Source organism: Sebastes umbrosus, chromosome 10 (genome assembly GCF_015220745.1).
Source record: "Sebastes umbrosus isolate fSebUmb1 chromosome 10, fSebUmb1.pri, whole genome shotgun sequence".
NCBI lineage: Eukaryota > Metazoa > Chordata > Actinopteri > Perciformes > Sebastidae > Sebastes > Sebastes umbrosus.
In genome coordinates this window covers 24,472,689-24,488,190 of record NC_051278.1, presented here as the reverse complement: position 1 = coordinate 24,488,190, position 15,502 = coordinate 24,472,689, and the positions used below count along the sequence as shown (strand labels likewise).

General features: G+C 43.4%; 1 protein-coding gene across 10 annotated transcripts in view; it reads right to left on the bottom strand.

The window, feature by feature from the left end:
* The window catches only part of lrmda (leucine rich melanocyte differentiation associated), a 351,320-nt gene that overhangs the window by 68,636 nt on the left and 267,182 nt on the right, over positions 1-15,502 (bottom strand). For all 10 annotated transcript variants that reach the window (XM_037781646.1, XM_037781645.1, XM_037781648.1 and 7 more), the window contains one exon: positions 14,527-14,653. In XM_037781646.1, the coding sequence (XP_037637574.1) occupies positions 14,527-14,653 (127 nt within the window). The remainder of the gene's footprint in view (positions 1-14,526; positions 14,654-15,502) is intronic.

The window sequence follows — 15,502 nt, the reverse complement described above, 5'->3', positions numbered from 1 at the left end:
CGTTTAGTTGCGAATGTAGCCATGACAGACACACACGCAAAAATACACTGCAACACGCTGCATTCTCAGAGTAACTGAATTGCTATTTAATTCAGAGACATTTTAAATGGCAACACTTGAGTGTTTAACACATCATTGCTAAAGTAAGCAACGTAATTACACTGTGTGTCAGCAAAACAGCATAATTACAAGCTACAAGTTGTCAAGTGTCTGATTTCACATCGTTCCCATTTACAAGCCAGTCATAGTCTTTCCACCGCTCATGTTTACCAGAATTGAGGCCTAATTTCATTGCAGTAATTACAAGCTGTACTGTCCAAACAGTGCGTATTACATGGGCATTATACAGCGTTAATGAAAATATTATAGCAGATAAAATAGACAAGTATTTGAAGATTTTGTACCACTCATTTGCTTTTACTGCGGCCAGTAATGTTTTGCCTCTAGCACCCATATGATGCTGTTTTAGTTAAACCTGCAGTAGGCAAAATGTTTTTGGCATCATTGGGCAAAAATTCCATAATAAACTTTCAGCATATTGTAATTCAAGTGTTCTGAGAGAGAACTAGACTTCTACACCTCCTCATGGCTCTGTTTTCAGGCTTTAGAAAATCTTACCCGTGACGGGAGCCTTTGGCCAATCAAAGGTCATTTCAGAGAGAAAGCGTTCCTATTGGCTGTTCATTGCACGAAGGCAGCTGTCAATCACTCGCAAACTCTGACCAAACGGTCAAACTAGGCAGCGCTGATCAAATATGAATCAATATTCTTACTGTTACTGTAATGTCTATTTCTCTCCTCAAATGTTTTCAGAAACATCTTGTAGTGTACTGTTTAGCTGTAAAATGAGAAAGTTTGCTCCAGCTGGTGGGCGGTGCTTGGTATTTCCTCAACCTATCACAACATGGCAGTCAGGTCACAAACTTTCTCATTTTACAGCTAAACAGTACACCACAAGATGTCTCTGAAAACATTTATGTGAGAAATAGGAATTACAGTAACAGAATATTGATTCATATTTGATCAGCGCTGCCTAGTTTGACCGTTTGGTCGGCTCTGATTGGTTGTTTTCCTCCGGCCTGTGAAATCTTGCAGATGCCATTAGGAGCACCGGAGGACACCAGAAGAGGCACATGATTATTTTTTCAGATTACCTGTCTCATGCACTACTGTCAGGATATAGTGACCGTTTTATAAAAACATTTTTGCTCCAATTCTACTCACTGCTGCTTTACTACTGAATTTCCATTCAAGGACAGTTTATGTGTGGAAAATAAGGCACTTAAAAATAACTGCATTCAGTGAAACATTCATTCCTCTTGGACTGAATTGGTATACACAACCTCAAACCGCATCGCTGCAAAATTACACAATGTTTGTGTACACGGCCCAAAGCAGGTACAGCGTTTGCTCGCGCACACAGTATCGATCCGCTGTCTTGAAGTGAAGTTCAAGAAGCAGAAGATTTTGACTCCCCACGGGGACGGGAGAAACAGCTCGTCTCAGCACCAAAGAGAAGGAGGGCTGTCATGTTCTGTGTGATGAGCTGAAAGACTGGAGGACGGCCTGGAGCAGCGGGGTATTCCTTCCCCCCCGTAAACAAACCCCCAAAAAACAAACAGTTCCACCCCACGGAGAAGGAGACGGGACAGTGAGACAAGAGGGGAGGGCAGACAGGTGTCAGTGAAGAATGGCATCCGTGACAGAGGGCACTAAGAGAGAAGCTGGAGGAGATGAGAGGACGAGCAGAAGACAAGGGTGTTTTCATGAAAGGAGCATCAGACTCTCTCTCTTTCTGGCCTGCTGGTTCGGTTCGGATTCTCGTGCTAGGACTCCATATTTTGATCGGCCTCATGAATTATGTACCATGCACCATTAGCATTAGTTAGAGCCATCGTAGTATCAATGATACTATTGTTTCGAGGGGAGGGGGGTCAAGTCCTGAGACACATTATCTTTGAAAACCCTTCTAGAGAGAAAGAAAGAAGATGTCTGGAATTCAGCTGACAAAAGCACTCAGTCGTCCTGAAATCTGATGAGTCTGACAGGATGTGAGCCCATCTGATCCACTGCCGTCTCAACATTCCCTTGCAGGGAGAGGACGGACAGGCTGCTCCTCACCGCGCTTTTAGCACAGGTGTGATGAAAGTCGGAGCCGCCGCAGCTCGGCCCGTATCTCGGATTACCCCGAACACGTCTACTGACGGACGTTGCCAGTTGGCAGGCAAAAACGCTGGGAAGTGATGCGCCCGTTGTGCCCTACCCATCTGCCTGCTGCATTGAAACAGCATATCAGGTGATCCCCGGGGGGATACCTATTATCATATCATATTAAATGTCTGGGTTGTAGGTCTTAACAAAATAAAAGACACATCTTACAGAATGGGACAAAATGGAGTTGTGTGCTACAAGGTCAACGCTGTCAGTCTGACTGCGGACACCTCTGGGAGCGGTTCATCACCGTGAGGAGAACAGTAATAAAGAGAAATAGAGAGCCATTGTGTGTCCGAATGGCTTTGTTTGCCAGCCACTATACAGTACTTCCTGTATTCACTTAATCAGACTTGATGAAATGACAAACCTTTGTACCACACTGCCTGGAGAAGTTATCCTTGAAATAAAATATGTTTTTAATCATGACTTACAGTACATCTCACAGGATATCGCATTACAGACCTTTACAGCTCGTTGGCTCTGATTCAATTTCTTAAAGTGTGGTACAGTGCATAGAAGTCAGACCTATTCTGGGAGGAGGCATTACGGATCTGTCAGCTCGCAACTGAACACCAACTGCAAATAGAAACCGAATGAAACTGTCAGAGGTTATAACGCCTTTGATAAGCAATGAAAGATTAAAATAATTTGACACTGAAATTTCTGGCTGATGCCTGACGAAACAATTATGAACTTAATGGTCTTTGTTTTAGCATGTACAGGATTCAGATACTTTAATCACACGTTTCAGAAGCTTCACTCCACCTTCACTGAGCTCTCGTCACAACACCACAGATTCTTCTCAGATTGGTGACACTGAAACATTGTGGCATGAAGGATCTTGACCCACTTCACTGTCCCATCTGTGCCCTGTAGCTGCATGCCAATCCTTCACAGCCCTCTCCAACACTCCCATGAATGACAGAAGAATGCCGCTTGAGTGTCACTTGACCCCGCTGCCCCCGCAATGACCTCTAGTGCACCCTGGGCAGCCCTCACTCTTTCACATATTTCCACTGCTAAACAAGAATGTCTCCCCCCCTCCTCCTCCTCCTCATCCGCCTTCAACTTAATTTCCTCTTTATCGCAGTCTCAATTCTCCCATCGCCCGGTTCATCACCCTGTTTCTCTCATCCTTTTTTTCCTCCCTCTATTCAAAACTCAGGTAAGGGGAAAAAAGAAGAAGAGAAAAACGGCTTTTCCGTCAGTAGAAAACACAGGGATGAGTGGCTATTCAGAGTGTGATTGTTGGGGGGAAAAGTGGCTGCTGTGTTTGTGAAATGCAGAGTGGGAAGAGGGTGTGTGGATTTTGCTCAGATGCATATGAGAGGTGCACAATGTAAGGGCACACTTCAAACTTATATATGAACAGAACAGCTAAACAGGCTCTAAAGTCTTTCAAAAAGCAACGTACGAGGCAGCCCACCACAGAGCGTGAGACTGAATTCACATCAATGAGACTGTTTCGCAGAGTTTTGACTAGTTTAACAGTTGGACCAGATGCAATAAAGCCTTTATTATTTGTTCAGTGCTCTTTAAAACCAATGCCTACTCACTATCCCTTAGGGGTGGGGGGAAAAAAAATCTATACAGTATAGTATCGCGATATTTTGCGTGGCAATATTGTATCGATACACGGACATCAAGATCTATTATATAAACTAACCCCGGGGGTGCTATTCTGTCTTTCAGAGGTTGTCAATCATGCCATATTAGCTTGTCGGGAGGAATGCTAAATAATGCCCCAAAGTTATGCTAAATTTGGCAAATTGGTAATTATGGTTTTAAAACCCTCTGAGACCTGCGATCCCGATCGACATAACCGTCTTTAAGACACGCTGTAGCAGGCTCAGTCTGAAGATACTGTTATCATAAATAAGAAACTAAAAAATCAAAGGAATCGAATGGTACCAACCATGTCATGTTAGCTTGTCAAGAAGAACGCTAAATAACGCTCCGAAGTTACACTAAATTTTGGTGAGGAAAAATTGGCATGGCCATTTTCAAAGGGGGGTCCCTTGACCTCTGACCTCAAGATATGTGAATGAGAAAACTGAGATGAACAGATGAGTAAAAACTGTATCTTATTAGATAAAACAGAGCAGTTGAAAAAAGGTAATAAATATCGCAATATATCTTATCGCAATACTCATCATATCACAAAATGTTTAAATCACAATAACATCGTGACTTTAGTATTGTGATAATATTGTATCGTGGGGCCTCTGGTGTTTCCCACCCCTACTATCCTAAAACAATTTATCTCAACATAAAGTGCCTTCCTTAGGCTAAATGTGTGTCCTGCTGATATTACTCAAACTGTATGTCCCCTCTTTGTAACTCAAATGTGATGCTCCTGACAGGTTAAGCCCTTAATGCACCAGATTTGACTGGCTAATCCTGTGAAAAAACATCCTTTCTGTCTCTCAGGTGGAAAGGTTGCACAGCGAGGCCCCGTCCTCCTTCAACCCGCAGTATACCTCCAGTCTTAGCCTCCAACCTAAACACGCTCTAGCCCTCGTCGTTGGCCTCTCTCACCCCTCCTCAGCCGTCTACCCACCCGCATGCGTAAGCTACAAAGCTGGAGGTGTCAAGACTACCTGTCTCAACAGCACACCCCCCTTGCTTGACCTGCGGATAGCCCTCGGGGACATTAATTATAGAGTAGTCTGACTTGTTGAGAGGAAAGAGACAGACAGACAGAGAGAGAGAGAGAGGGAGAGAGAGACATGCAGAGGGTGAAAGATAGAGACCAGGAAAAGATAAATGCAGAGATGTTGTTACAGAAGCTGTCACCTCCTAATCATGTCATCCTGCTGTACAGAGGTGATGCTGAGGCTTTACTCGATCAGGTTTCCCATTCATCACCAGGGCTGGTTAGTGGTGGAGGTGGCGGTGGTGGTGGTGGTGTTGGATGTGGGGGGTAGAATGGTAACTCTCATTTTCCCACAGAGTTCAAATTTTAAACCGTCCAAACCTGACTGTTCGTCTGGCCCCCAAAATCATTGAGATTCTAGTCAAAAGAGTGTGATTATATATTCTGACCTGATTGTTGAGCTCCCTGTCATCTAAAAGTTGAAATATCCATTAGCTAGTCCTCGTGTTGAATCATGACGTGCATGTGCAATGCATCTGGCTGTTTACACAAAGCATTGCGTAGCTAGTGTTTGTGTTCAAGGACCACTTAAAAAGGAATACACAACATGAAAAATGCTGCATCCATGTTCAATACCGTGCTTGCGGGCAAAAACATGGATCTGTGATAATATGACATTCCTGTATGTGCTTTAAAGATATTATGTGGACAGCAATGTCTACTCCGCAAGTGCGGATAGACAGAGAACTGCCACCGTGTGATCACAGCAATCTGTCCAAACAAATGGAAGCCTCACTCGCGCATTACCGCGTTAGATTAGACGACTCTCGGCCATTTGATTCCCCGCCGTCTCGACAGCTCCCGTTTCTAATGGACTGAGTGGGATTTCACAAAACGCAAAATAGGGAGAGGTCAGCGTGTTTGAAGGTTACCCCTGTCGGGGGAATCAAAATAAATAACGTTCAGGTGTGCTATTCTCTGTCAGGTGAGTGTCTTAATGATGCCGAGTTAACACATACTAAATAACAGTGTCTCCCTACGCACTGACAGCCTCAGAAATAATTGACCAGCGTGCTCCAAACTGAGACGCAGTAGGCAGAGAATTCAATCCTGCAGCTGACAGAACCCATTGAGCATGTCACTAGATTTTGCATTATACACAAAGCAATGTCAGGTCAGGGATGCGGCCTCCCGCTAGTTATTTGCGATTGCATCTCTGAGGGTAAATTACCTGGCTCTCCATAATATGGTCTAGTTAACTAATTTCCTGACAGCGCGCTGTCTCATAAGAAAAGTCTCAGATTTACTGCCTGTCAAAAACATGATGGAATGTTTTTTTTCCTCCTCCTCTTTTCTTTTCTGCAAATGCTTGGCAGCCTCTCAACTAAGAGCTCATATTCAATATCCTCTCTCGGTGTGCCGAGGACATCTCTAATTCCAGACAAAGACGTGCGGCTGAAAATGAACAAAAAAAGAAACATAACCTTATTATGTTTGAAGGCTACCAGCAGTGTGTCATTTCATCCACAAGTTCCCATGCAAAAAAAGAAAAAACATTACTGCTAGGGGGGTTGTAAACTGATGTAACATAGTTCTGAAGCCCTTAGTAAGGAAGCAGGGAAATCCATTATCCATTATCCCGCCGACCTCTGCGCATTGACACATACACACTCGCGGTATATGGTGTCCTGTCATTTTGTTGTTATACATGTGTAAATCATTTGCTTTCTGTCAGGAAAAAGGCTTTGACAACAAAACCTCACCTCACCAACGGGGTCACGGGGAAACCAAATCCCGCCGCAGACAAAGCATAGTTTTACCTGCGAGAGCACGGCCTGCCACTGATAGCAACAAAGATGATAATAGCTCAGTGATGGTGTGAAGACCGCCTTTAAGCTATATGTGCAGGGGGAACAATACAGACTCACTCGCCCTCCCACCACGGAGCTCAACAGTGTCTGTTTTAAAGTTCACAATGCAGCTCCAAGGTCTGCCTACCCTTTCTTTTGTCTCTTTTTTTATTTTGCATGTGTTCCCATTCAGCCGGACGGCGCGGCCTATCATCGTCCCCTACAATGACAGTAGGTGGAAACGCTAGCTTTCATTACACAAAGTATAAATAGTGTAATCTATCAGCCCTGCCAATCAGGATGATTGATTATGGGCTGTCAGGGAGGAGAGTGACACATTAGAAAAGTTTGGTTAACAATGCCTGTAGCTGGTGCCGGGGCTGCTGCCACCCAGCCCAGTGATTAATGTGTTGTCAGCCTGTAATCCCACACCCACGCTTAATGAGGCAAGAATTTATCATCTCGGCAGAGTGGCAGATGTCAGGGGGAAAGGAATCCAAGTGGCTGGAAACAATATACTTTTTTTTTTCTAGCCGGCGCTTGACATGTCTGACAAGCTCTAAAAACCACAAAGAAGGTCTGTGTAAGCACAAACTTCAGCGGAGGGACTTTCAGCTCGAGCGCCGCGCTCATCAAAGTGCTGAAAGAAGACTCCCCATTAACACTGTACTGGTATAATGGATTAAAGGAAATGCCAACATGTTTGTGCATATTTAAGGAGAAAAACTTCACACTAATTAAGTCAAACTTTCACTTTGGACCCTATGGAGAATCATAAACAAAGTGACACTTTTCTATAGGCTCTATCCACCTCATCTAGCACAGATTTTAAGCTCTAGCGTTCATTAACTTTCTTAATAGCATATCAACATCTGCATTCCATAAACAACAACAACTTCACTTGAATTATCTGATAAAAATCTGAATTAAAGCTGCCTCGAGAAGGGTGCACATGACAATCAGCTTCAAAGCAAACTATAAATGCGAGTGCTGAAATAGTGATTAATGTGCACTGTCAACATCAACTAAAAGAGACAGGCAAAGAAATAACTGATCTCTTTGAGAGATTTAAAGTTTGGCACAGCTCTGTGGAAACACCCGGTGGGGTAGGAGGGGGAGTGAGAAAGAAATATTCTTTATTTGAGAGCGCAGAAAACACTAAGCCAGCTGTCTCTCATTAGGCTAGCAGCATCTTCCTGTCACCAAAGAGACCAACAGGGAGGATTAGCTCTGATTGGACTGATAGGCCAACGCACTGGGACGCTGCACTATATAATAGCTAAAAGCATCATTTGATAAGAAGTGTAATTGAAGAGATGCCTAAGCGGCTGTATGATATTGTTGTGGAGGGATTGTGGACTTTTGCAACCCCTTGGCACGCACTGAAACAAGTTTTATTGGGGAACATAATGACTGTGAGACGTAGGGCTGCGTGTGCAGAATTGGCTTTACATATGTCTAAAGTGTTCAATGATACTGGAAGGTGGAAGTGTGTTATTTCCTCCATAGTTTTCTGCGTCTTAAAAGGAACTTTGAAAACAGCAAAATCCCTATAAAAACTCGGCCCTTCCCAAAGGCTTATAAAGGATCTAGTTGGAACAGTATGTGTAAAAAGCAAAAGGCTTTGCAGCTTGCCAATCCCAGGCACTCAATGTTATTACACTAATAAAAACTTAACAAAGACTTACATTATATACATAAAAAAACAGAAAAGTTACGTGAGCGATCGCATGATTTGTCAAAGTTTATGAAAACTTTATATCAAAAATGAGAAAGAGAGAGACATCTCATTATTGCTGGCCAGCCTTGGCCTGTTTTCTGACAGGCCTCAAACTCCACCGCTAAACACAAGAGACGTCGAGACAACAAATGCTTCACCACAGAGGCGTTCCTCCTCTGTACTGGATGCCAGCAGAAGGAGAGGAAAATCAGTTAATGCAACTCGGGCCACTTCAGTGTCTCATAAAAGCCCTTACGAAAACACATGTTTGTTTTTATGCTCCGCCGTTTTGCCAAAAATGAGTAACACATCTATCATTTCTTTTTTTTTGCTTGCTTGCTTGCGCGAGAGAGAGAGTGACGTGACACTCGGGTCATGCACCCCGTGTCTCCAGGCTTTGAAAGAGGCAATAAATCAATCTTGGCGCTATTACTTACAATTAATTGTGCTTTAAAGTTTTACAGTGTGTTTATGATATGCGGGGCTTGGATGATTTATGTGGACAGCTTGAGTCACTCCCTCTAATTGCTGTTGTTTTCCTGGCTTATAACCCCGGCGTGACCTCTCGGCTTAAGCTGCCAGAGTGCTCCGAACCAGGCCTGTTGCAGCACTGGTCCAAACACTGGACAGGCGTTGCATAGAGAAACACACACATCGAGGCAAAAACCACTCACAGATACCTGAGTGAATGAACACTAGGCTCCTTGGAATAATCTGACAGAAACACGCAGCGTCTATCATGCAAACTAAACACGTCCAAACAATTATAAACAGCTGTTTTTTAACATTTAGGGTATGTTGTCATTAAAAAGATGGAGAACAGCAGTGTCTCAAGTGATGCAATTAACAGATAACAAGACGTTATGTAAGATGGGAGAAAGAGCATAATTTGAAACCAAGCAAAACACAATATGTCAGTGGGGTTATGTGTCTGAACATAAAGCAGGCAGTATGGTTACAGTTGGCCCACAACGCCTACTCTATCCGCATGCTGTGCTGTCCTTATTTGACCTGCTGTATACATATGGATTCGGGAATGTGTCACAAAAGAAAGGCGACAAATCAGACCTCTGCATGTATAATAGCCGGTGCAAATACAGAATCTAGCAGAGAGCGAAGACCGGTAATAAACTTGCTTCCACAGCAATCTGTTGGGTTATATTGCCTTCCCCTGTTGAGAACCATATTCTTTGAGTTTTCTCCAAGGACACATTTGTTCAGTAAAATGATTCAGCAAACCCACTGAAGGCACATTCACAAAGCGCTATATTGCATGCTGTTTGTTATGTTTGAGAGCTTCGGGGAACTCATAACTCTCGAGCAGAGATGAACGTGGCAACATACTTTACAGGGCACATTTGAGACTTGAAAAAGGAAGCAAAAACAACCAATGCCTCCTCTTTTTTCCAGCAAAGAAAAAAAAAAAGAAGCCACAATCATGCATCACATAATGCACAATCATGGGTCTAAAACCCTGCAGTCTATCTTCGATTTGGACCGTTTCTCGTCGGTGCAAATTCAAAATGAACTGCTGTCTGCTGCGGAGTAAAACAGGTTAGTGTCTGGGGAAGAAAAAACAGAACTGAAAAGATCCACTTGAGGACTTTCCTGGCTCTGTCACTGTCGATTCCCTTGAAGAACCGTTACCCTGTGCGCGGAGACTCATGGGACCCCGGAGCTGGCTCAAGCCACCCTGCAATGCAGTCTGCTTTACATTATACGCAGAAGGATGTGGGGGAAAAAAAAACCCAACTTGTGTTCATGCTCGAAAATCAAGTCAAATACTTCGTCCGGGCAAAATCTAAGTGACATCCGAGGAACATTTATACCCGCTGATGTAGCAACAAGCTGTGCTTAGTAAGGGGGGACCATGGACTTACTTCATTCACGGTGAAACACACTTAAACATGTGGCAAGGAGTAAATGTTATTCTACTAGTTAAATTCGCTACGCACTTTTTTTTTAGCAGTGCTCGGGATCTGAAAACAGAATGTGCTGTCATGGTGTTTTGATAGACATGGCCAGTTTAACCCAAGGGTTCGACAGCATAATGTGGGCTCCGTGGCAGAGCAGAGGGAGGTGGGGGGAGCCGAGCCAAAAAGCACCACATGTATTTTCCGAAAGCGGCCCAACGCAGTCCAAATGGCTCTACGTGGTTTAACGCCATTTCATTCCATGACCTCTAAATCCTCAAAGAGAATTATCACATTATAGCATTCCAACACGCCCAATTTCCCAAAATACAGCTCAAGGCTTTTCCACTCTGACTCTGCTTGTTGTGGTTTTGGGAAAACACTTCAATCGTCCCTGCTGTGTTTTTTTTTTGTTTACTTCAGGTATTTATATATATATTTCTTTCTCTCTCTCTCTCTCTCCTGTCTTTGTCCTTTTGCCTCTGTTTCTGTCCAAGTACTTGTCCTTTCCACTCAGAGATGCAATATAAGCAAAACCCCAAAGAGAAAATGACCCCCTTCTGAGTTTGAAGCAAACACCAAAACATACAGACAAGTCAGAGACGACGGCTCATTGTCACCCACTTATGGTGTCATATCCACTAGTGCATGAAGGCACATAACAATAACAATTAAACCTCAGTGTATGAGCATGGATATTCCATTTGAGCACTTGTTTTCCTCTTTGTCACATTGTTTTATCTTTGCAGTGAAGGTTTGAATCTTCTCTATGGAGGTTTACTTTTTTTTCCTACAACTTCTTAATGGTATAATATGTAACCGTTGTCGGTTGCTGTTTGTAAACACACAGCATTCAAAGTTGGCAGCTCCTCCACAGCTCAACAAGCTGTGAGGGAGAGAGAGAGAGCAGCGGTGCTCGAGTGAGCTATAGAGTGACTGAAGAGAGAGAACGGCGTTAGTGAGAACAAAGCAGCGGATCAGAGAAATAAAACCTTATTTTCTAATTGTTTCATGTCAGTTACAACCTGAAACACAAATAAACACACAACTAACTCCGCGCAACTCCGCATAATCCTGCGGGAAGGTGCTGGCTTGCTGGATTTTTAATGAATGCAGGCTTCCTGTCTGCTGGCTGTGGCTCAGCGCTGGTCTCAGTTAAACTACTGACACACATTGATCATAGCTGCACTCACAGCACAGAGAGGTGCAGGGTATCACTGGGCACATGCACATAACACTACTCATTCTCATCCGTGAAATACGTCCGTTTTGCATCTCTCAGAGCTAAAGCAGGACTTATGAGCCGGTATCAGAAGCCGAGGGGCGTGACAAAGTGGCAGTATTTGACCACCTGAACGGGCTGCTCACCCTGCTCGCTGTTATCGGCTGGGGGTTACACACCCACGTGGGGCTCAAAGGCTGTTTGCAGATGCCCAGAAGCATCCCAAGTAAAGCAAAATAATAAGAAAAGAGAAAATACAGGGAGAGGGCTGCAGGGTCTCTGCAGAAACAGACACCACCACACACCTGTAGTGGGGCGTAAGTGATGATTGAGAGGGATTAGTTTGTATCAGTGTATACATTGTTTTTCGTTAATTCTTGCATATTATAACTTTAAAGGTGCTATTGATAACATTCAGCCACTAGATGTTGCATTCTCCCTCCCTGTTCCATTGCATTCACTTCACAACAAGTGGTTGCCAGGCATTTACTCTTAGAGAGTTTTTCCACATTAACTGGCAACCTGATCGCTGACGACACAGAGATATTACGTGATACCAACGTTGTTATACTATTGGCTCACAAGTCTTGTTAGAACTGGGAACCAAACGTCAGATATCTTCCACAGAGATAAACACAACATTCATTTTGGACCCGCCAACATTTTTTTAAATAATTAATTAAAATAACTTTTTTTTTTAGGAAAAGCCATACAAAAATATTTTTCTACTTAAAATGTTATCAATAAATACTTTAATTCTACACTCACAAATCTCATCGCAGGTTTTTGTGCGCGTGTGCCTTTTCCTGCAAACAACCGCCCGTTGACCGTCTGGTTGTGATTTACAGGCAACATGGAAAACATTGGGAATGTATGAAAAGTTATGGTGTTCAGATTGCGCTAAAGACCATAACTGCTTTTATCAGAACCATGTGGCGGCGCTCAGTGCCATGCCATAATGGCATGATTGAAAAGGAGTTAAAACTGTGGTCACACAATCCACTCCGATATGACTCAAGAGAGGTCTCCAAAGTTCAGCGCCGTCTCTCTCATAGCGAGTCCATTTAACTATTCCAATACGCGCATCATGCAATGAGAATGATCTGATAGGGCAGGGGCTCTTTCTTCAGATTTATGCTGTCATGAGTGGGCAAGTATCACTGTAACCCGGCCGCGGTTGCTGCCGTTTCTATGGTTTCAATTTATCTACTGTAAACAGCAGGAAGGAGATCTGTCATATAAGGTCTTAAAGGAAACATAACTGTACGCAGAGTAGAAAACTTTTTATAAATAAACCTTTTAAATCACATCTGTGTTCCTGTATTTTTTTCCCCTCCAATACTTAGCACTAATTGAGACTCAAATGGTAGCGCAAGCCGACAGCGAGACAGCTAATTACCATCCTTTGTAATGAAGCAAATGGCAGACACTGTACCGTGAGCCACTGTTATGAGCAACACCCTGCTGTACCAGACATAAAAGCAAACACAAATATCTAATTATGCCATCATCTCTCCTCGTTCTTTCCCGTTCCGTCGCAGACGTCGCATTAATTGGTGGCCCGCACTATTGGTCAGCTTACAATCACTCTGATGATTTGGACAATTAGAGCCGGGAGGGTGCTCACGGCTCATCAAGTCCGTGATAGTTGACGCATCACGTCTCATCGAACTCAAAACAAATGTAATGGAAATGCTGCTGTGACATCCCATGGGCCCAGACACAGGATATGTCCTGGCAAAACTTCTCTTCGTTGTGTAGAGTCAAACACTGCTAATAAGGAACTACGGATGGGACAGCAAAAGTATGTTCAAGCACACAAAATACTGTGTGCAGATGCGTTTTCATCAAAACTGTAACCTTTTACTTTGCATAGGGAATAAATAATCATATACAGCAGGTTCAAAGACACAAAGACAGAAAAACACACACATCATGTCAGCTAGAATCAGTGATTATCTCTCCTTTCATCTGCGGCTGTGGCGACAAAGGCAAACATTTCTTTTTTCGCTGACAAGCTATGTAAATAAAATCTCATAAAGTGACTTTACCCTGCCAAAAAGCATTGTAGAGGTCCTTAGTTCCGTTTTATATAAAGTGGATGAACAGTGTTTTCATTCCACTTTTCTCCGTCTACCAAACATGCCAGACTGAGGTTAAATTATTTCAGTGTTTTGCTTCCCCGCTTGCCACTTGCATGACGAATCAAGAACAAAGCATAGCATGAACTGACACTAAAAGAGTATCTTAGCTGATTGTCTGAAACAATAAATATTTTGTTTTTCCTCGTGCACTTTTAAACCCGACATCGGCTTCTGATTTGTTATTTGGATGCCTTCGTTCTTGCTACTCTGGATCCGTTTTTTTTTTACCTCCTAAGCTCACTGTCAGAGCCCCAGAGACCTTGAGTCTACAAAGCTTAGCTGATCCAAACGGTAAATATTTCATGACCTTACAATTACATGAAATCAAATCTAGGCAAAAGCTGTTCATTTACATTGCATTATCAAAAGGGGTGAAATGGGGTGTGTATCTCTGAACCTCGCAAACTCTAATTAGTCTGTGTGGCCCCAAAACAAGAGAGGGAGGAATAAGTGCACGGGCTCGGGATAATTAAGCGATTGTGAGCGGCATGCACGTGAGCTGTCACTCCAATCGCCAGCCATGTCACACTTGGCAACGCAACCGCGACCGGACAGCCGCCCGTCGTCTTTGATCTGGGCTCATGCATACGGAATCAGGTCAGGCCGTGGTCACACACATTTACACACACACACACACACACACACACACACGTACACTTTAAGCGATAGTAAAGAGAGAGTCTTTACAAAGGGCCACAATACTAGGACCTTTGCAAAGGGAGACTGACAGTCAAGCATGCACAGGAAGAAAGGAAGGATAAAGGAAAAGAATAGAAAAAGGGAAGAAAGGGATGAATGTGACAAATCCACTCAAGACTTCAGAGGGACTACTATTTGAAACAGTGTACACAACAGAGCTTAACTTACAGCTTCCGACTTTGGTTTGACCACTTTCATGAATGCTCCTCTTGCCTGCGACTCTGTCACTTCTTTTTTGGTAACTGTCCTGGTGTCCAGAAACTTCAGCTGGGGCAGCTTGTGCAGAACAAAGTACCTGTGAGAAAAAAACAACAATTCAACTTAAAGATGCACCTTAAAGCTGCAGTAGGCAGAATGTTTTTGGCATCATTGGGCAAAAATTCCATAATAACCTTTCAGTATATTATAATTCAAGTGTTCTGAGAGAAAACTAGACTTCTGCACCTCCTTATGGCTCTGTTTTCAGGCTTTAAAAAAATCTAGCCGTAACGGGATATTTTAGCCAATCACAGGTCATTTCAGAGAGAGAACGTTCCTATTGGCTGTTCATTCAACTGAGGCAGCTGTCAATCATTCGCAAACTCCGATCAAGCTGTCAAACTAGGCAGCAGTGAAAAGGTTTGTGACCCGGCAGCCATGCTGAGATCAGTTGAGGAAATACCAAGCACCGCCCACCAGCCGGAGCAAACTTTCTCATTTTACATCTAAACAGTACACTACAAGATGTTTCTGAAAAGATTTTACACGAGAAATAAGCATTACAGTAACACGACATTGATTCATATTTGATCAGCGCTGCCTAGTTTGACCGTTTGATTAGAGTTCGTGAGTGATTGACAGCTGCTCAGAGACGACAAGGCTCCAGCTCGGCTCTGATTGGTTGTTTTCCTCCGGTCTGTGAGATCTTGCAGATGCCATCAGAAGCACTGGAGGACACAGAGCCACATGATTTTTTTTCAGACTACCCGTCTCATGTACTACTGTCAGGATCTAGTGACCGATTTATAAAGATACATTTTTTAATCATATTTGCCTCAACCTCGCCTACTGCTGCTTTAAAAGGTCTCCTTGTAGGCCTGTTCTTGACAAAGAGACAAACAGAGCATCTAAGGAAGTGTGTAAAACCGTGACACGCTAATCAAAC